Source organism: Ctenopharyngodon idella, chromosome 4 (genome assembly GCF_019924925.1).
Source record: "Ctenopharyngodon idella isolate HZGC_01 chromosome 4, HZGC01, whole genome shotgun sequence".
Lineage (NCBI taxonomy): Eukaryota > Metazoa > Chordata > Actinopteri > Cypriniformes > Xenocyprididae > Ctenopharyngodon > Ctenopharyngodon idella.
In genome coordinates this window covers 26456885-26471027 of record NC_067223.1, presented here as the reverse complement: position 1 = coordinate 26471027, position 14143 = coordinate 26456885, and the positions used below count along the sequence as shown (strand labels likewise).

At 41.8% G+C, this 14143-nt stretch overlaps 2 protein-coding genes and 1 pseudogene across 8 annotated transcripts in view; 1 reads left to right on the top strand and 2 right to left on the bottom strand.

Moving 5' to 3' along the window:
- The window catches only part of LOC127511131 (tripartite motif-containing protein 16-like), a 163417-nt gene that overhangs the window by 34948 nt on the left and 114326 nt on the right, over positions 1 to 14143 (bottom strand). The gene's annotated exons all lie outside the window — the stretch shown is intronic.
- terfa (telomeric repeat binding factor a) lies at positions 434 to 8820 on the top strand. Of its 5 annotated transcripts, none has more exons than XM_051891558.1 (18): positions 434 to 647; positions 1119 to 1214; positions 1285 to 1409; positions 1615 to 1707; positions 1789 to 1926; positions 2084 to 2187; positions 2442 to 2831; positions 3000 to 3086; positions 4241 to 4327; positions 5152 to 5238; positions 5349 to 5432; positions 5572 to 5664; positions 5850 to 5930; positions 6097 to 6183; positions 6255 to 6365; positions 6456 to 6529; positions 8421 to 8452; positions 8537 to 8820. In XM_051891558.1, exons 1-18 carry the CDS (start codon positions 497 to 499, stop codon positions 8693 to 8695), a joined length of 2079 nt encoding a protein of 692 aa, XP_051747518.1. In that variant the 5' UTR covers positions 434 to 496; the 3' UTR covers positions 8696 to 8820. The 5 variants fall into 5 exon arrangements, with proteins under 5 accessions (XP_051747518.1, XP_051747519.1, XP_051747517.1 ...); XM_051891559.1 differs by having other exon boundaries at positions 1786 to 1926; positions 2445 to 2831; XM_051891557.1 differs by having other exon boundaries at positions 1786 to 1926.
- On the bottom strand, positions 8855 to 13555 carry LOC127511253 (ras-related protein Rab-19-like; annotated as a pseudogene).

Here is a 14143-nt window from a genome sequence, read left to right as displayed (position 1 = left end):
GTAACTTAACTTAAGCCGGTCTACAATAAGTTGAAATTAACTGTACAGCCAATTTATTAAAAATAGTAAGGCAGCATATTGAAATAGGTGGACATTTCTGCATATACGATACCAGTCACCTATGAGAAAATATTGGTATAACTGTCTTTTTTAAATGTTGTGTATTGTATGTATTTTTGGTGTTTGTTTGGAGTATGTTTCTTTTCTAATGGACCTTGAGTCTGGAAATAAAGTTGAATCAGTCAATCATAAAATAGTATTATTTCTTATTATTATTCAAACTACATAAAATCAACTAAATCACTGGGGGGGGGGGAGATATATATAATATATTAATTTGTTCAAGTCTTACTACTAAAATCCAGTATTATATTATTTATTATTTAAATATTGTTTTCTAGTGGCGTCAGCGTCTCTGCTGACCAATCAGAGCCGCCGCCGTGACGCTGTGCCACGCCCCCTTCTGCACGCGCTCGCAGGAGTGAGTGAGTGAGTGATGCGCGCATTCACATTAAACCCAGCCAGAATGAACGAAGACGAGCGGATTATCAACAGATGGTATTTCGACGTCTGCGTGTTTAAGGCGCTCGAGAGTTTCAGAAATGGAGACTACACGATTTTCGCGAACATCATCAATGTCATTGAGAGTAAGTGGCGCGAGCGCCGAGTTTGTTTACATCGGCGCGCGCATGTTAGCTTTAGCGCGGGGCTAAACTCCCAAACTCCATCGGAAGTCTGTGAAAGTCAGTTTTTTACAATGAGAAATTACTTAATCAGATAGATGTAGTGCATGAGCGCTTTGGAATACAGACCTAAGGTTGGTCTCTTGTTAAAAAGCCACTCATGGAAGTTTAAAAGAGTTTTAGAGGTTTGAGTTTACTGTAAAGCGAGTGTGCTGCGAAGTAATTTGGACAATATTACATATCACAGATATGGATCCTCGAGTCTTTACAACGATATGTGTTGTGTCAAGATTAGAAAAATACTTGAATTTTATCAAATGAAACCATATGTTTCCGTGGTAAATCGACGTCTGTCTTCTCCTTTGAGTGTGTAAGATATGAATGATGACTCCTAGAATAGACATGATTCTCATTAATATCATGTGATCATCACAGGTATGGTGGTGCTGCCCATGGATGGACGCGGAGACACCGTCCTCAAGCTGCGGGTCATGCAGTTCCTGTCCAGGATCAACAACGGAGACAAGCTGGGTGAGCGAGTGATCTACATGAGCGTGTGTGTGTGTTTCTGATGTGTGTTTCTGACGTGTCTGTGCCGCAGATCTGACGTTTGAGGAGCCCAAGACGCCGCTGGAGTCGGCTCTGGGCGTCCTGGAGTCCCTCTGCAGAGAGCTGGACGTCCCGCAGCAAGAGCAGCAGCGCGTGCGCAACGCCATCACCGAGATGGTGAGACACGACGCATCTACACCACCATTTCAGTGTCTGGAATGAAAATCTGACTCGTATTGTGATATTATAAGGTTTTGGTCACATCATAGACTGCTTTCCGCTTGTGTTTAATATAGAGTGCTTCTTTGAGCTCTTAAATACGGGATCATACATTACGGCAACCCTCAGCGATTGATGATTTGCGTGTGTGTGTGTTCTGCAGCTCATAATTGTGTGCATCAAGAGTGGAGAGTTCGAGAAGGCAGAGGAGATCCTGAAGAGACACTTCAGCGCAGCCGCCGATTCATCTGGGAAGGTGAGGACCGCTCCTGACGCTACGGCACGCTCGTGTCCCGCACCTCTCATGTGACGTCTGTCTGTGTGTGTGTGGCAGAAGAAGCTGCTGGTGAACCTGATCCGGAGGAGACGCTCGTCTCACTCGGTGCTGCAGCTGAGCTCGTACAGCGACTTCAAGCAGGACATGCTGGAGTTCATCGAGCGGCTCTACTGCGTCCCCGAGCCCTTCCTCACGCAGGTCTGTCTCCTCATCCTCACTAATGGCAAGCTGTTTCAAACTCCAGGTTTTGTCCTGCTGTAGTTTGAAATGACGTCACAACAGTACGTTCTTCGATTGCGCTTGAAGTGTATCGCGCCGCGCTCATGTCGCTCATCACTGCGTGTTTGTTCTGCAGATGCTGAAGCGCACCGGACATCTCCGCGCGGGCGCTGAGCCAATGACGTCGTCACGGGAGGGGCGGCGCTCCACGCAGAAGCCCAGAGCAGCTGAGGATCATGGGTACAAACACACTGCTTCAGCTTCACTCGATGAACTTAAATGAAAATTAGGAATGTTGCTCAGAATGAGACTAAAACTAAAACTGGAATAAAATCTAAGTAGAAAAATTTAAAAAGAATACAAAAGCATATGGCAACATTACTAAAACTTAAACTAAAAATAAATGAAAAGCTAACTCCGAGTATTAATGACTGCTTTAAATAATAACGTACATGTCACCTGTCTGACAGTAACCCTGTTCGTTCCCGCTTTAGCAGCGTGTCGTCTACCGCGGCGGTGCGGGTGCAGCTGAGTTTGCAGAGCCTGCGGCAGGTTTACGGCGAGCTGAGCAGGGAGTGCGGCGTGAGCGTGCCGTTCTCTCAGCTGCTGGAGGAGGTGGAGATGGAGGCGCAGCAGCAGAGCCGAGAGTCGTCCGGTGCCGAGCTCCACCTGGCTCTGTCCGAGACGCCCATGGAGCAGTTGGAGAGAGCGGCCGAGGACGAGCCGCCCGCCGCAGACAAGCGTTACGCCGGCATGACCATATCACGCTTGGTCATGGAGGACGACAGCCAGCTCAGCGAAGACGACTCTCAGAACGACGTCACCGCTGCAGAGGAGGAGACGCAGATCAGCGGCGGCCCACCTGACCGGCCGTCCCCTCAGAGGTCACTGACATGATGACTTCACTCCAGAGATAGTGCTCGTACTAGTGTTATAGTTATCCTCACAGCTGTTGTTATAGACACCCTCATAGTGTTGTTATACCTGTCTTTGCTCTAGTTATTGTCATAGTGTGGTTATTGTTATTAACAGTGTTATTCTGTGTTTTCCAGGGTGATTATTGGCAGTGATCCAGAGTCAGATGATCCTGAGGTTCAGACTGTCACACGAACACCCACAGACAAGCAGCGCGAGAACAGGTTAAATCACGAGGCTTCTACTGTAGTTGTTGTTACAGTTATCGTTATATTCATCATCATAATGTTAGGCTGCGTTTACACTGGCACAAATAATCCGATCTTTTGCTCACATCTGACACAGATCGGAATTTGTTGCACACGTGTAAACACAAAAATCCGCACGAGATCCGATTTTTTTTCCGCATCCGATCTCTTCCAAATGTGGTTTTAAATCGGATACATATCCGATCTCTGGACATGCGACCTATGTCTAAACACGCATATACGATTCGCATTGGAATTTCAAGCGAGGGCGACACGTTTGTTCACTAAAAGGTAGCTTTTAGTGAACAATGGTCGAATTTAGATACGTTTCAAGGCAATAATAATACTAACACTAATAGACCTAATAATAATAATAAATGATTTTTTATATTTTTAAGCAATAATCTCAGTTTTTCTTCCATGTTTTAGTTTTAACAGTAAAGCTCTGTTGTGCAGCAAATTGTTTGACAAAAAAAGTTTAATTTCATGATTAAAATATTAATTAAATTAAAGTTATGCGTTCATTTGATTGCCAGAAAAATTAAAATATGCAACAGAATTTCTGGGGGAAAAAACAAAACATTATTATATATATATATATATATATATATATATATATAATTTTTTTTTTTTTTTTAATAAGTTTTGTTGTTTTTAAGACTTCAATTAATTAGACATGATTTGAAAATGTAATTAATCCATTAAAATGGAATCCAGAAAACAGAATTTGGTAAAAAAAATAAAACAGAATTTGAGGGAAAAAATAAAACATTTATCATAGGGCCCTAAGAAATGTACTTTTTTGTTAAACTTTTAATAAATTGTTGGTAAATTGGATAAGTTTCATTATTTCAATTAATTAGACTTGCTTTTTGATTACTAAAATTTAATTTAACCATTAAAATGGAGTCCAAAAAATGTAAACGGAAAAACTGGAATCCAGAAAAATTAAAATGGGGAAAAAAAAATGGAATTTGGGAAAAAATAAAACGGATTTCATAGGGCCCTACTATAGTTATCATTATATTCATCATCATAATGTTATAGTTGTCGTTATAGTTATTGTCGTAGTGTTATAATTGATTTTATAGCTATCATTAATTTTTTTATTATAACAAACTGTTTTCCAGGGTGATTATTGGCAGTGATCCAGAGTCAGATGATCCTGAGGTTCAGACAGTCAGACAAACACCCACAGACAAGCAGCGCGAGAACAGGTTAAATCACGAGGCTTTTACTGTAGTTGTTGTTGTTGTTGTTGTTGTTACAGTTATTGTATGTTTTCATTATATGTTTTCGTTTAGCTTATAACTATAGTGAAAACTATGATAGCTATAATGGAAACTATAACACTGCAATAACTGTAACAATAACTATAATGATAGCTATAACAATAACTACAAAACTATGACGATAACTATAATAATAGATATGATGACAACTGTAACATCATGACAATGACTATAACGATATTGTCATCATAATGTTATAATTGTTATAGCTGTCATTATAGTTTTCACTATACTTATCATCATAGTGTTATAAGTAGGGCTGTCAAGCGATTAAAGTTTTTTAATCTAATTAATTACATTATGCAATTTAATTGCACATTTTAAGTGATTATTGTGTAAAGCGTCAAATAGACTTTACAAAAGTAGCTTCAGAAAGAAGAGAATTTATTGCACATACTCTTTTGGACCATGAGGGTGAGTAAATGACTGAAATTTCATTTCTGGGTGAACTATACCTTTATTTATTTAATTCATATGGAAATATGAAATTAATTTTTAAATAAAATTAGACTAAAAAAGAAACTAAAACTGCCAGTAGGTGGCGGTAAATGTCTTAATAAATAAGTTGTTCGTTCATTCGTTCGGTTCATTCATTCAGAAGTGAAGTAAATGGTTCTCTTCAGGCATGTTGGACTTGAAGCGGCGCAGAATGATCGGTGTATGACATTTAAGTAGAGATCGGACAGCTCAGTGTGCATTTGAATCGCTCATGTTATTCCCTCTGTTCTGAACGCTTCTGTGTTTTCCAGGATGATTATTCGCAGTGATCCAGAGTCAGATGATCCTGAGGTTCAGACTGTCACACGAACATCCACAGAGAAGCAGCGTGAGAACAGGTTAAATGACAAGGCTTTTAATTAGCAGTGCTTCAGATCACTTAAGTTTAAAATCATGTTGTCCTGTAATATTATTTTGACTGTAGTGTGTGTGTTTGTCTCCGTGTCAGTGAATCAGCGTGTGTGTCGAAGGTGCATTCAGCAGCTCAGCGCTCGACTCACAGCAGCCCTCCGTCCGTCAGAGGCGCTCACAGGTGCTTCCGTTCGCTGCTCTACTGTCATATATCATTCTGTGTTCACATGACATGAGGCTGCAGAATAGACTGATAACCTTCAGGACTTTATGTATGTCCAGTAGCTGACCGTAGTGTGTGTGTGTGTGTGTGTGTTTAGAAGTGGTGGTGAATCGAGCTCAACTCCTGCGCGTCACCTGAGCATCACTCCATCTGTCAGACGCTCAGACAAAAAAAAACACAGCAATCGCAGGTGAGAACATGTCTTAGCATCATCACAGAACCCACTGCTATCCTCTCATCGGATAAAAATGATCTGACTCAATTGAGCACACCAGTTTTTATGGGATATCCCAAAATGTGCGTGAAAATAGTTGACTGTAAACAGCTAAAGTGTCATGCCGTGTATGATGTATGACTGAGCGCTGTCCTCTGCAGGATGATCGTGTCCAGCGATGAGGAGGCAGAGGATCCTCCGTCTGACAGACGCTCAGCCAGACAGGAGCTGCATGACGACAGGTGCCTTCAGTACACACACACACACACACACTGAAATGCTGTAATCATTTAATTTTCAAATTTAGTTTAATTAAATTCAGTTTCATTTCATTTGTGTGATACATTACCACAGCAATGGTTTTGCCTGTAGCGTCTCAGTAACTGATTGTGTGTTTCTCTGTGTCAGTGAACCAGAGTGTGTGCTGGAGGTGTGTCCAGCGGCTCAGAGCTCGACTCCTGCGCGCCGCAGCAGAGACGCTCAGAGCGATCACAGGTGCGTACGTGTGTTAGCATCATCACAGACATGACACGAGGCGTATGACTGACCGCTGTCTTCCTCCGAAGGTCCCGTGTGTCCAGCGAGTCGGAGTCGGAGGTTCACAGCACTCGCTCGCAGGTGCGCAGCTCTCCAGCCGACAGCCGCTCGTCCACCGGAGGGAAGCACAGCGCCAAGAGGTAATTGTGTGTGTTTGATATATATATATATATGTGTGTGTGTGTGTGTGTGTGTGAGACACTGACTGACAGACTGTCTGTGTCTCTCAGGGCCCGATGGCGGGACGCGTCAGGGACGCATGAGGACTGGAGCGATGAAGAGTCTCTGTTCAGCACCGCTTCAGGTACACACGCCATTTCATGCACATAGGGCCAAAAATGATATCTCCGTATTGTCTGGGATTCTGTCAATGATGATAATTAGACCTTTTTTACAACATGTGTGGATTTTTGTGTTGGATTCAGCCTGTCCTGGTCAGCTGACTCCTGAAGTTTTTCATATTCGTCATATTCTGTGTGGTGGTCCGTTCACAGCAGTGACAGAAATTAACTTTTCGATTATTTGCCACCTTGATTGATTTCCAGGGGTATTTTTACCTTTATGGGGCACTGTTATAACTTTATTAGACGTATGCATCATCTTCATGTAAAACTCTTTACATTTAATCAATAATCTCAATTAGAAATATAGCTGCGAGCAGCAATTATCGGGGTTCAAGCGCTTTAAGGCCTTTAAGCACATGCGTAAAAAGGTATTATGTTTTAATTAGCAAGCCAAAAACGACTAGTTCGCCAAAGTTGTTTTTTTTTAAATAATCTCCAATATTTAACGAATGATTAGATGGACAGCTTCGGTCCTACAGGTAATGTTGCTCAGAATGAGGACTTCTACCATGAGGTATGAATTTCGTGGGAATGTTTGAAAAATTGCACGATACACAATCCTTTATGTACGTGAAAAGTGCAAAGGCGCACCCTGGTGGCCGATTTCTTTCTCACACGCCTCTAGGGCCGTGAGTCAAACAGGCCCAGCGAGTTTTGTTCCGATTTGCCTCCGTTAACCTTGTCTGACAGTTGCTCAAAGTTCATTGACCAATGGTGGAAATGTTTTTTGAGATACGCCAATGTCTTCATAGACCATCATGGCACCTTGGACAAAGACACTGCATGCCAATTTGCAAGTCAATCGGAATAACGGTGAAGTAGTTATAGCTGTTTTTATGCTGTTATAGCACCACTAAGTGGCCAGTGGCCGCATCCTTTTTCACATGACCACGGAATGAGCTCTTACATAGGTGTGCTGAGTTTGGTGAAAATATCTCAGTTATAGCCATTTTAGTAAAAGTGGCTCCGCCCACTTCGAACGTTTTGGCGGACATTAGGCACTGTGAATCGGAATTTCCACTTTTTTTGATATTGACAATCAGACTTTGGAGAATCTCGCTGCACTGGTTTGGTTCTGATCCGGCCAAAAACCTAGGACTCGTTCGCAAAAGTAGGTTTTTCAAAAAATCCAAAATACGCTACGCTCTTGAACCCCTAATAAGACACCATAGGGCTGTTACCAATCAAATAAAACCAGTATGAAAATCTGCTTTTGCACTGCAGAAGTGTTTATACTGCAATTACAACCGCATAAGTAAAGCTTTCAAATTGTTTAAAAAATGTTTTAAATATTGATTTAAATATATTTAAAATATTTAAATATATTTTTTTAATAATACTATTAAATATAACACTGAAACTGCCAGTAGGTGGCGGCAAGTCTTAATGAGTAAGTCATTGAATCATTCACTCAACCAGTTCTCTCAATGATTCATGTCTTTATGAATGAATTATTGAATAATTGATTCATTCAGGAGTGAAACTCTGCTCAGACGGGGTTTTTTTTTTTTTTTTAGCTATTTTCATTAGACAATATTACTTCCGAAATATAACTCCCAATATTAACTGTCGTACAAAATCAATAACACATTTGCAGTGGTGCTGACAGCACACTTACTCATGTGATTTTTGCTCAGCTATTTTTTTCCTTCATATATTGAATATCAGGCTCATTTGACTCAGTGAAAGCGTACGCTCACAAGGCCTGGTTCAGTTTGTTCTTTGCAAAAGTGAGTGACACATGTATCATCGAAACAACAATTATAAGGTTATCCTAGATGGTGGCCTATCGTGTATCTGTGCGATCTGTCGTCACACACTCACGTTTCTGCTTCATGTTTGTCTCTGCAGGTCCGTCCCGCAAGAAGAGGTACGCCAGGAAGGTACGTTTGTCTCTGACAGTGTCTCTATGTGTGTGTCCGTGAGCGTGACGTGTGCACTGACGTGTCTGTGTGTGTGTGTTTCAGCTGTGGACGCTGCAGGAGTCGGACTGGCTGAAGGAGGGTGTGCGGCGCTTTGGAGCGGGACATTGGGAGCAGATCCGCGCAGCCTTCCCCTTCAAGGGACGCACGGCCTGCAACCTCAAGGACCGCTGGAGGACCATGGTCAAGCTCAAGATGGTGTGAGAGTCGCACGTGTGCTTTTGACCTCAATCATATTCAAAAGAGATTTTATACCGATGTTCAGAAACTGTTTTAAAACACCGTGTGTGAGAGGTTTTTGTTTCTTATTAAATGTTTGTTATGTTCGAGCAGTGCTCCTGTCGTCATTCAACACCATAAAGACACGTTCAGTGAGTTTTTATTTCAGTCACATGTGGCCTTCATGACAACATCTGTGTCGTTCCGCTGTCAGTTAATGAACATCTGTGTTCGACATGAACGTCCACTGAAGCTGAAGACATTCCTCCAGAAAAACAACTTCTGTTCCTGTTTTCCAGCACAAATATCTAAAACATTCTCAAATCAAGACGATCACTGGAGATTAAGTCTGTCAGTAGGGTCAGAAAAATCAACTTTTCTTTTGAATTAAGCACAAGCTCACTTAATTTTGATTAGAGCGCAGAACGTTTAGATATTCGTACATGAAAACAGCACAGAAATACTGAGGAATAATTTAACAGCCGAAAATGCACAGTAGTCACAATATATTCACATAAGCTGATGATGCATAACATGCTCAAAGCTGAAAACCTAGACCTGCTTCTAGAAAAACCTGTCAGATTTGGCTCAAGTTGCTTTTATAAAGTCTGTTAGACAGGTTTGAAGTCGTGAAACTCCAGCAGCTCCACACTCAGATGCTCAACGAACAGTTCAGATGTCATGTGATCTTCAGTGCGGTGACCTGGAGCCTCTGTTGGTTCGCTCAGAGCTGCAGCGAAGCGTCCTCTGTGTGTGGATCAGCACTCGCAGGGCTTCTTCGAGTCGTGCGCGGATGATGGCGACGACAGACTGACGGTGTGCGAGTTGGTCCGCAGCAGGATGCGTGCGGCCGCGTCGCTGTCGTCCTGCTTCACGCTCATGCCGTTCTGGAGCAGCAGCTGACGCGCCATCATGATGAAGGCCTCCTCCACGCTCCACGCGTCTCTGGCCGAGGTCTCCACCGCCGCTAGCATGCCCTTAGCCTCCGCTAGCTTACAGGCCTCCTCGAAGTGGACCTCGCGCTCTGCCTCCAGGTCACGCTTGTTACCTGAGGAAACAGAGGAAGCGTTTAGATATGACCCGTTCTGTGACCTCCCAGGGTTTCACACAGGAGAACGGCGGTACCTATGAGCGCCGTGAGCACGTTGGCGGCTCCGTACTGCTGCAGCTCATGGATCCAGCGCTGCACCGAGTCGAAGGTGGCCCTGCGGCTGATGTCGTAGGCGATCATGGCCCCGTGTGCGCTGCGGTAGTAGCTCTGCGTGATGGTGCGGAAGCGCTCCTGCCCGGCAGTGTCCCACACCTGCATCTGCACACACACACACACAGATTCAGTACACGAGGGACGTTCACTGATCGCTGCTGCTCCTCTGAGAGAGAGTCATAGAAACCAAACACACCTGCTCACCGCTGCGGCACTGTGACCTCGTGTGAGAGCTCAACACGGACTGACTGCATACTGAACACTACAATACAGTACTGCTTGCTGAAAACTACACTGTGTATTGCCTACTGTACACTGCATTCTGAATACTGAAAACTGCCTAATGAACCCTGTATTACCTCTGCACAGTGTACACTTCATACTGTCTACTACACAAACTGCTTATATACTGCAGTGTACACTAAAACCTGCATTACATACAGACGTGGACAAAATTGTTGGTACCCTTGATAAATATGATCAAAGATGACTAAAAACAAATCTGCATTGTTTATCCTTTTGATCTTTAATTTGTAAAATTAGCAAAAATCTAACCTTTCATTGAAGGAAGGAAATGAAAGTGGGGGGAAAATCACATTATGAAATAAATGTTTTTCTACAAAATACGTTGGCCACCCTTTTATTCAAAACTTTTTGCAACCACCTTTTGCCAAGATAACAGCTCTGAGTCTTCATGTATAATGCCTGATGAGTTTGGAGAACACCTGACAAGAGATCAGAGACCATTCCTTCATACAGAATCTCTCCAGATCCTTCAGATTCCCAGCTCCATGTTGGTGCTTCTTCTCTTCAGTTCACTCCACTCATTTTCTGTAGTGTTCAGGTCAGGGGACTGGGATGGTCATGGCAGAAGCTTCATTTTGTGCTCAGTGACACATTTTTGTGTTGGTTTTGATGTTGTTTTGGATCATTGTCCTGATGGAAGATCCAACCACTGCCCATTATTGGATTTCTACCAGAAGCAGTCAGGTTTTGATTTTTATCTGTTGGTATTTGATAGAATCCATGATACCATGTATCTGAACAAGATGTACAGGACCTCCAGCAGAAAAATAGGCCCACAACATTAAAGATAAAGCAGTATATTTAACCGTGGGCATGGGGTACTTCTTATCCATGTGTGCACCAAACCCATCTGGTGGGTTTGCTGCCAAAAAGCTCTTTTTGTAGTTTCATCTGACCATAGAAGCCGGTCCCGTTTGAAGTTCCAGTCGTGTCTGACAACTGAATATGAGATTGTTTCTGGATGAGAGCAGAGGATTTTTCTTGAAACCCTCCTGAACAACTTGTGGGGATGTAGGTGCTGTTTGATCATTTTTTTAGGCTTTCTGAGACTCAAGACTCAACTAATCTCTGCAATTCTCCAGCTGTGATCCTTGGAAAGTCTTTGTCCACTCAAACATTAGGATGATTTAGACACACGTCCTCTTCCAGGCAGATTTGTAACATCTTTAGTTGATTGAAACTTCTTAATTATTGTCCTGATAGTGGAAATGGGGATTTTCAGTGCTTTAGCTATTTTCTTACAGCCACTTTCTATTTTGTGAAGCTCAAAAATCTTTTGCTGCACATCAGAACTATATTCTCTGGTTTTACTCATTGTGATGAATAATTAAGGGAATTTGGCCTTTGTGTTTCCTCATGTTTATACTCCTGTGGAACAGGAAGTCATGGCTGGACAATTTCATGTTCATGATCACCCTGGTGTGATAAAAAATGTAAATATGAATAGGAATATACTTCAGAGATATTTTACACATAAAAAATTCTAGGGGTGCCAATAATTGTGGCCAACATGTTTTGGAGAAAAACATTTATTTCACAATGTGATTTTCCCCCCACTTTCAATTATTTTCCTTCAATGAAAGATTAGACTTTTTGCTAATGTTATGAATTAAAGATCAAAAGGATAAACAATGCAGATTTATTTTTACAGTCATCTTTGATCATATTTACCAAGGGTGCCAACAATTTTGTCCACGTCTGTATCTAATACACATACTGCCTAATGCTCAGTGTATGCTATAAACTGCATTACAGAACACTGTACACTACATTCGGCCTCCTAAACGCTATACACTACCTATTGTACACTGCATAGTGTCTGCTGAACACTGTACAATACATGTATGCTGCCAACTGAACAGTGTATACTACATACTGCAGTGTTCACTGCATACTTATACTCAGTGTACACAACATATTGCTTACTGAACATACTGCAGTTTACCCTATACACTGCTTCCTGCTAAGTGTACACTACTTACTGCATACTGAAAACTGTACACTATATACTGCAATCTGCAGTGTACACTACATATTGTCTACTGCACAATGTATACTACATGCTGCTGAGCGTACATAACATTAGTACACACTAGACACTGCTGAGTGTACACTACTTTCTCCATACTCCATACATAAGTGAAACATGCATTAAGCTACACTGTCATCACATGACCTCATACTGCCAGTGGCGTCCAATTATCATACAGCTTTTATTTCTCACATTTTTAATCCAATTTTGTGTTAAAACGTGAAATTCTATGAGTCTGATCAGATGACTCAAGGGATGTTAAACATCACGGTTGATATCACTTCCTGTTCATTCATTACACAGGAAATGGAAGGTCGAGAGCGTTGCCTTGTGGGATACGGTGTCTTGTGCAGTGGGCTCTGTTGCAGGAAATTCACAGTAGTATGCAGTGTGCTGTTTTAAACAGGCTTTAGCACAGGTCTTTCTGCCAGTATTTTAAGTTATTTGGTTTTTATTTATTTTATAGGATTTTATTTATATATAATTATTAATATTTATTTATATGAATTTATTTTCCTGTCTTAGAAAAGAACTCTGTTACCTGACAAACACATTTTAAATTGCTTATAGGTTGGATTTCAAATGGTTTGTCAATCTTTGCTCTTCAATTTATGTCATTATACTTCTGTATTCGGAGAGACGAACACAAAGCGTAGCATGTTTGTCTATGATGCAGGAAGCAGCGTGTTTATCTGCATAATCACTTCCTGTTGATGTGCGACACCAGTGGAATGAGAAGATAAACCTGCTCGACCGGTTCTGCTGGTTGAACCGGTTCAGTGTAACAGCGACACGTGCAGCAGGAGAATCACACTAACCTCCATAAGCACTTCTTCATCTGACAAAATATTGAGTCTAGATTGAGCTGCGGTGACCTCTGACCTTTACTCTCCTGCCCTCGATGTTGAGCGTGCGGACGGTGAAGTCGACCCCGATGGTGTTCTGCTGCCTCTCGGAGAACTGGCCCGTCTTGAAGCTCTGCACCAGGCAGGTCTTGCCCACGTTGGAGTCTCCGATGAGGATGATCTTGAAGAGAAGTCGAAGGAGTCCTCCTGAGGATCCATGAGTCAGTTGAGCGCAGCGCAGGTTCCCATAGTTCAGAGAGAGAGAGAGAGAGCTCTCAGTCCAGCTGCCGTCTTGTGTGCCTTCAGTCTCGCCACGCTCCAGCTCTCGCTTTCCTTCCCAACCAGGTTCAACAGGTGCGACTGCTACCTGCTCAGCTGCATTGTGGGTAACGTAGTGCAGCAGACAATAGCCAACCACTGACTGAACAGCTCAACCAGCAGCCAGTACACATGATATATTTAGCAGTTTCCACAAATATGCTACAAAATAGAGTCATGGCAAATAACATTTTTTAGCAAATAGTTCAGAAAATATAAAAACGAAATATTATTTGAGCTATTTTATTTTCTAATGAGGTTTGAAACTTGTTTAACCCTGCTATGAAACATTGACATATGACATTCCCTGATTTGTGTGATTCTATCTTTTTATCAGTAAACACCGAATAAACAACACAATAAAACTAGTTTGGGACCAAATGTTGAATTAAGCTGTGAGAAAATGGAATGGGTTTTTATTGTAGCAAAATATTTATTTATCTATTTATTATTGATTAATTTTAAAATCTCAGTGTCAAAATGATGTTGTTGTTTGGTTTTAATTGTTGGAAACAGTTGAGAACTAGTTAAGACAGCTTAGTTAACTTACTAAACTAGCTCCTTTTTCTGGTTAGTTTTTATGTTAAATAATAGTTTAGTTTTGTTTTCAATATTCCACATACATTCAATGATAAACGCGCAGTAGCTCCCAAAACGGCATCACTTTGATGAGTGGAAAGCTAATAATAATATTTTTTTCATTATTTTCACTGGATATAATGAGCATT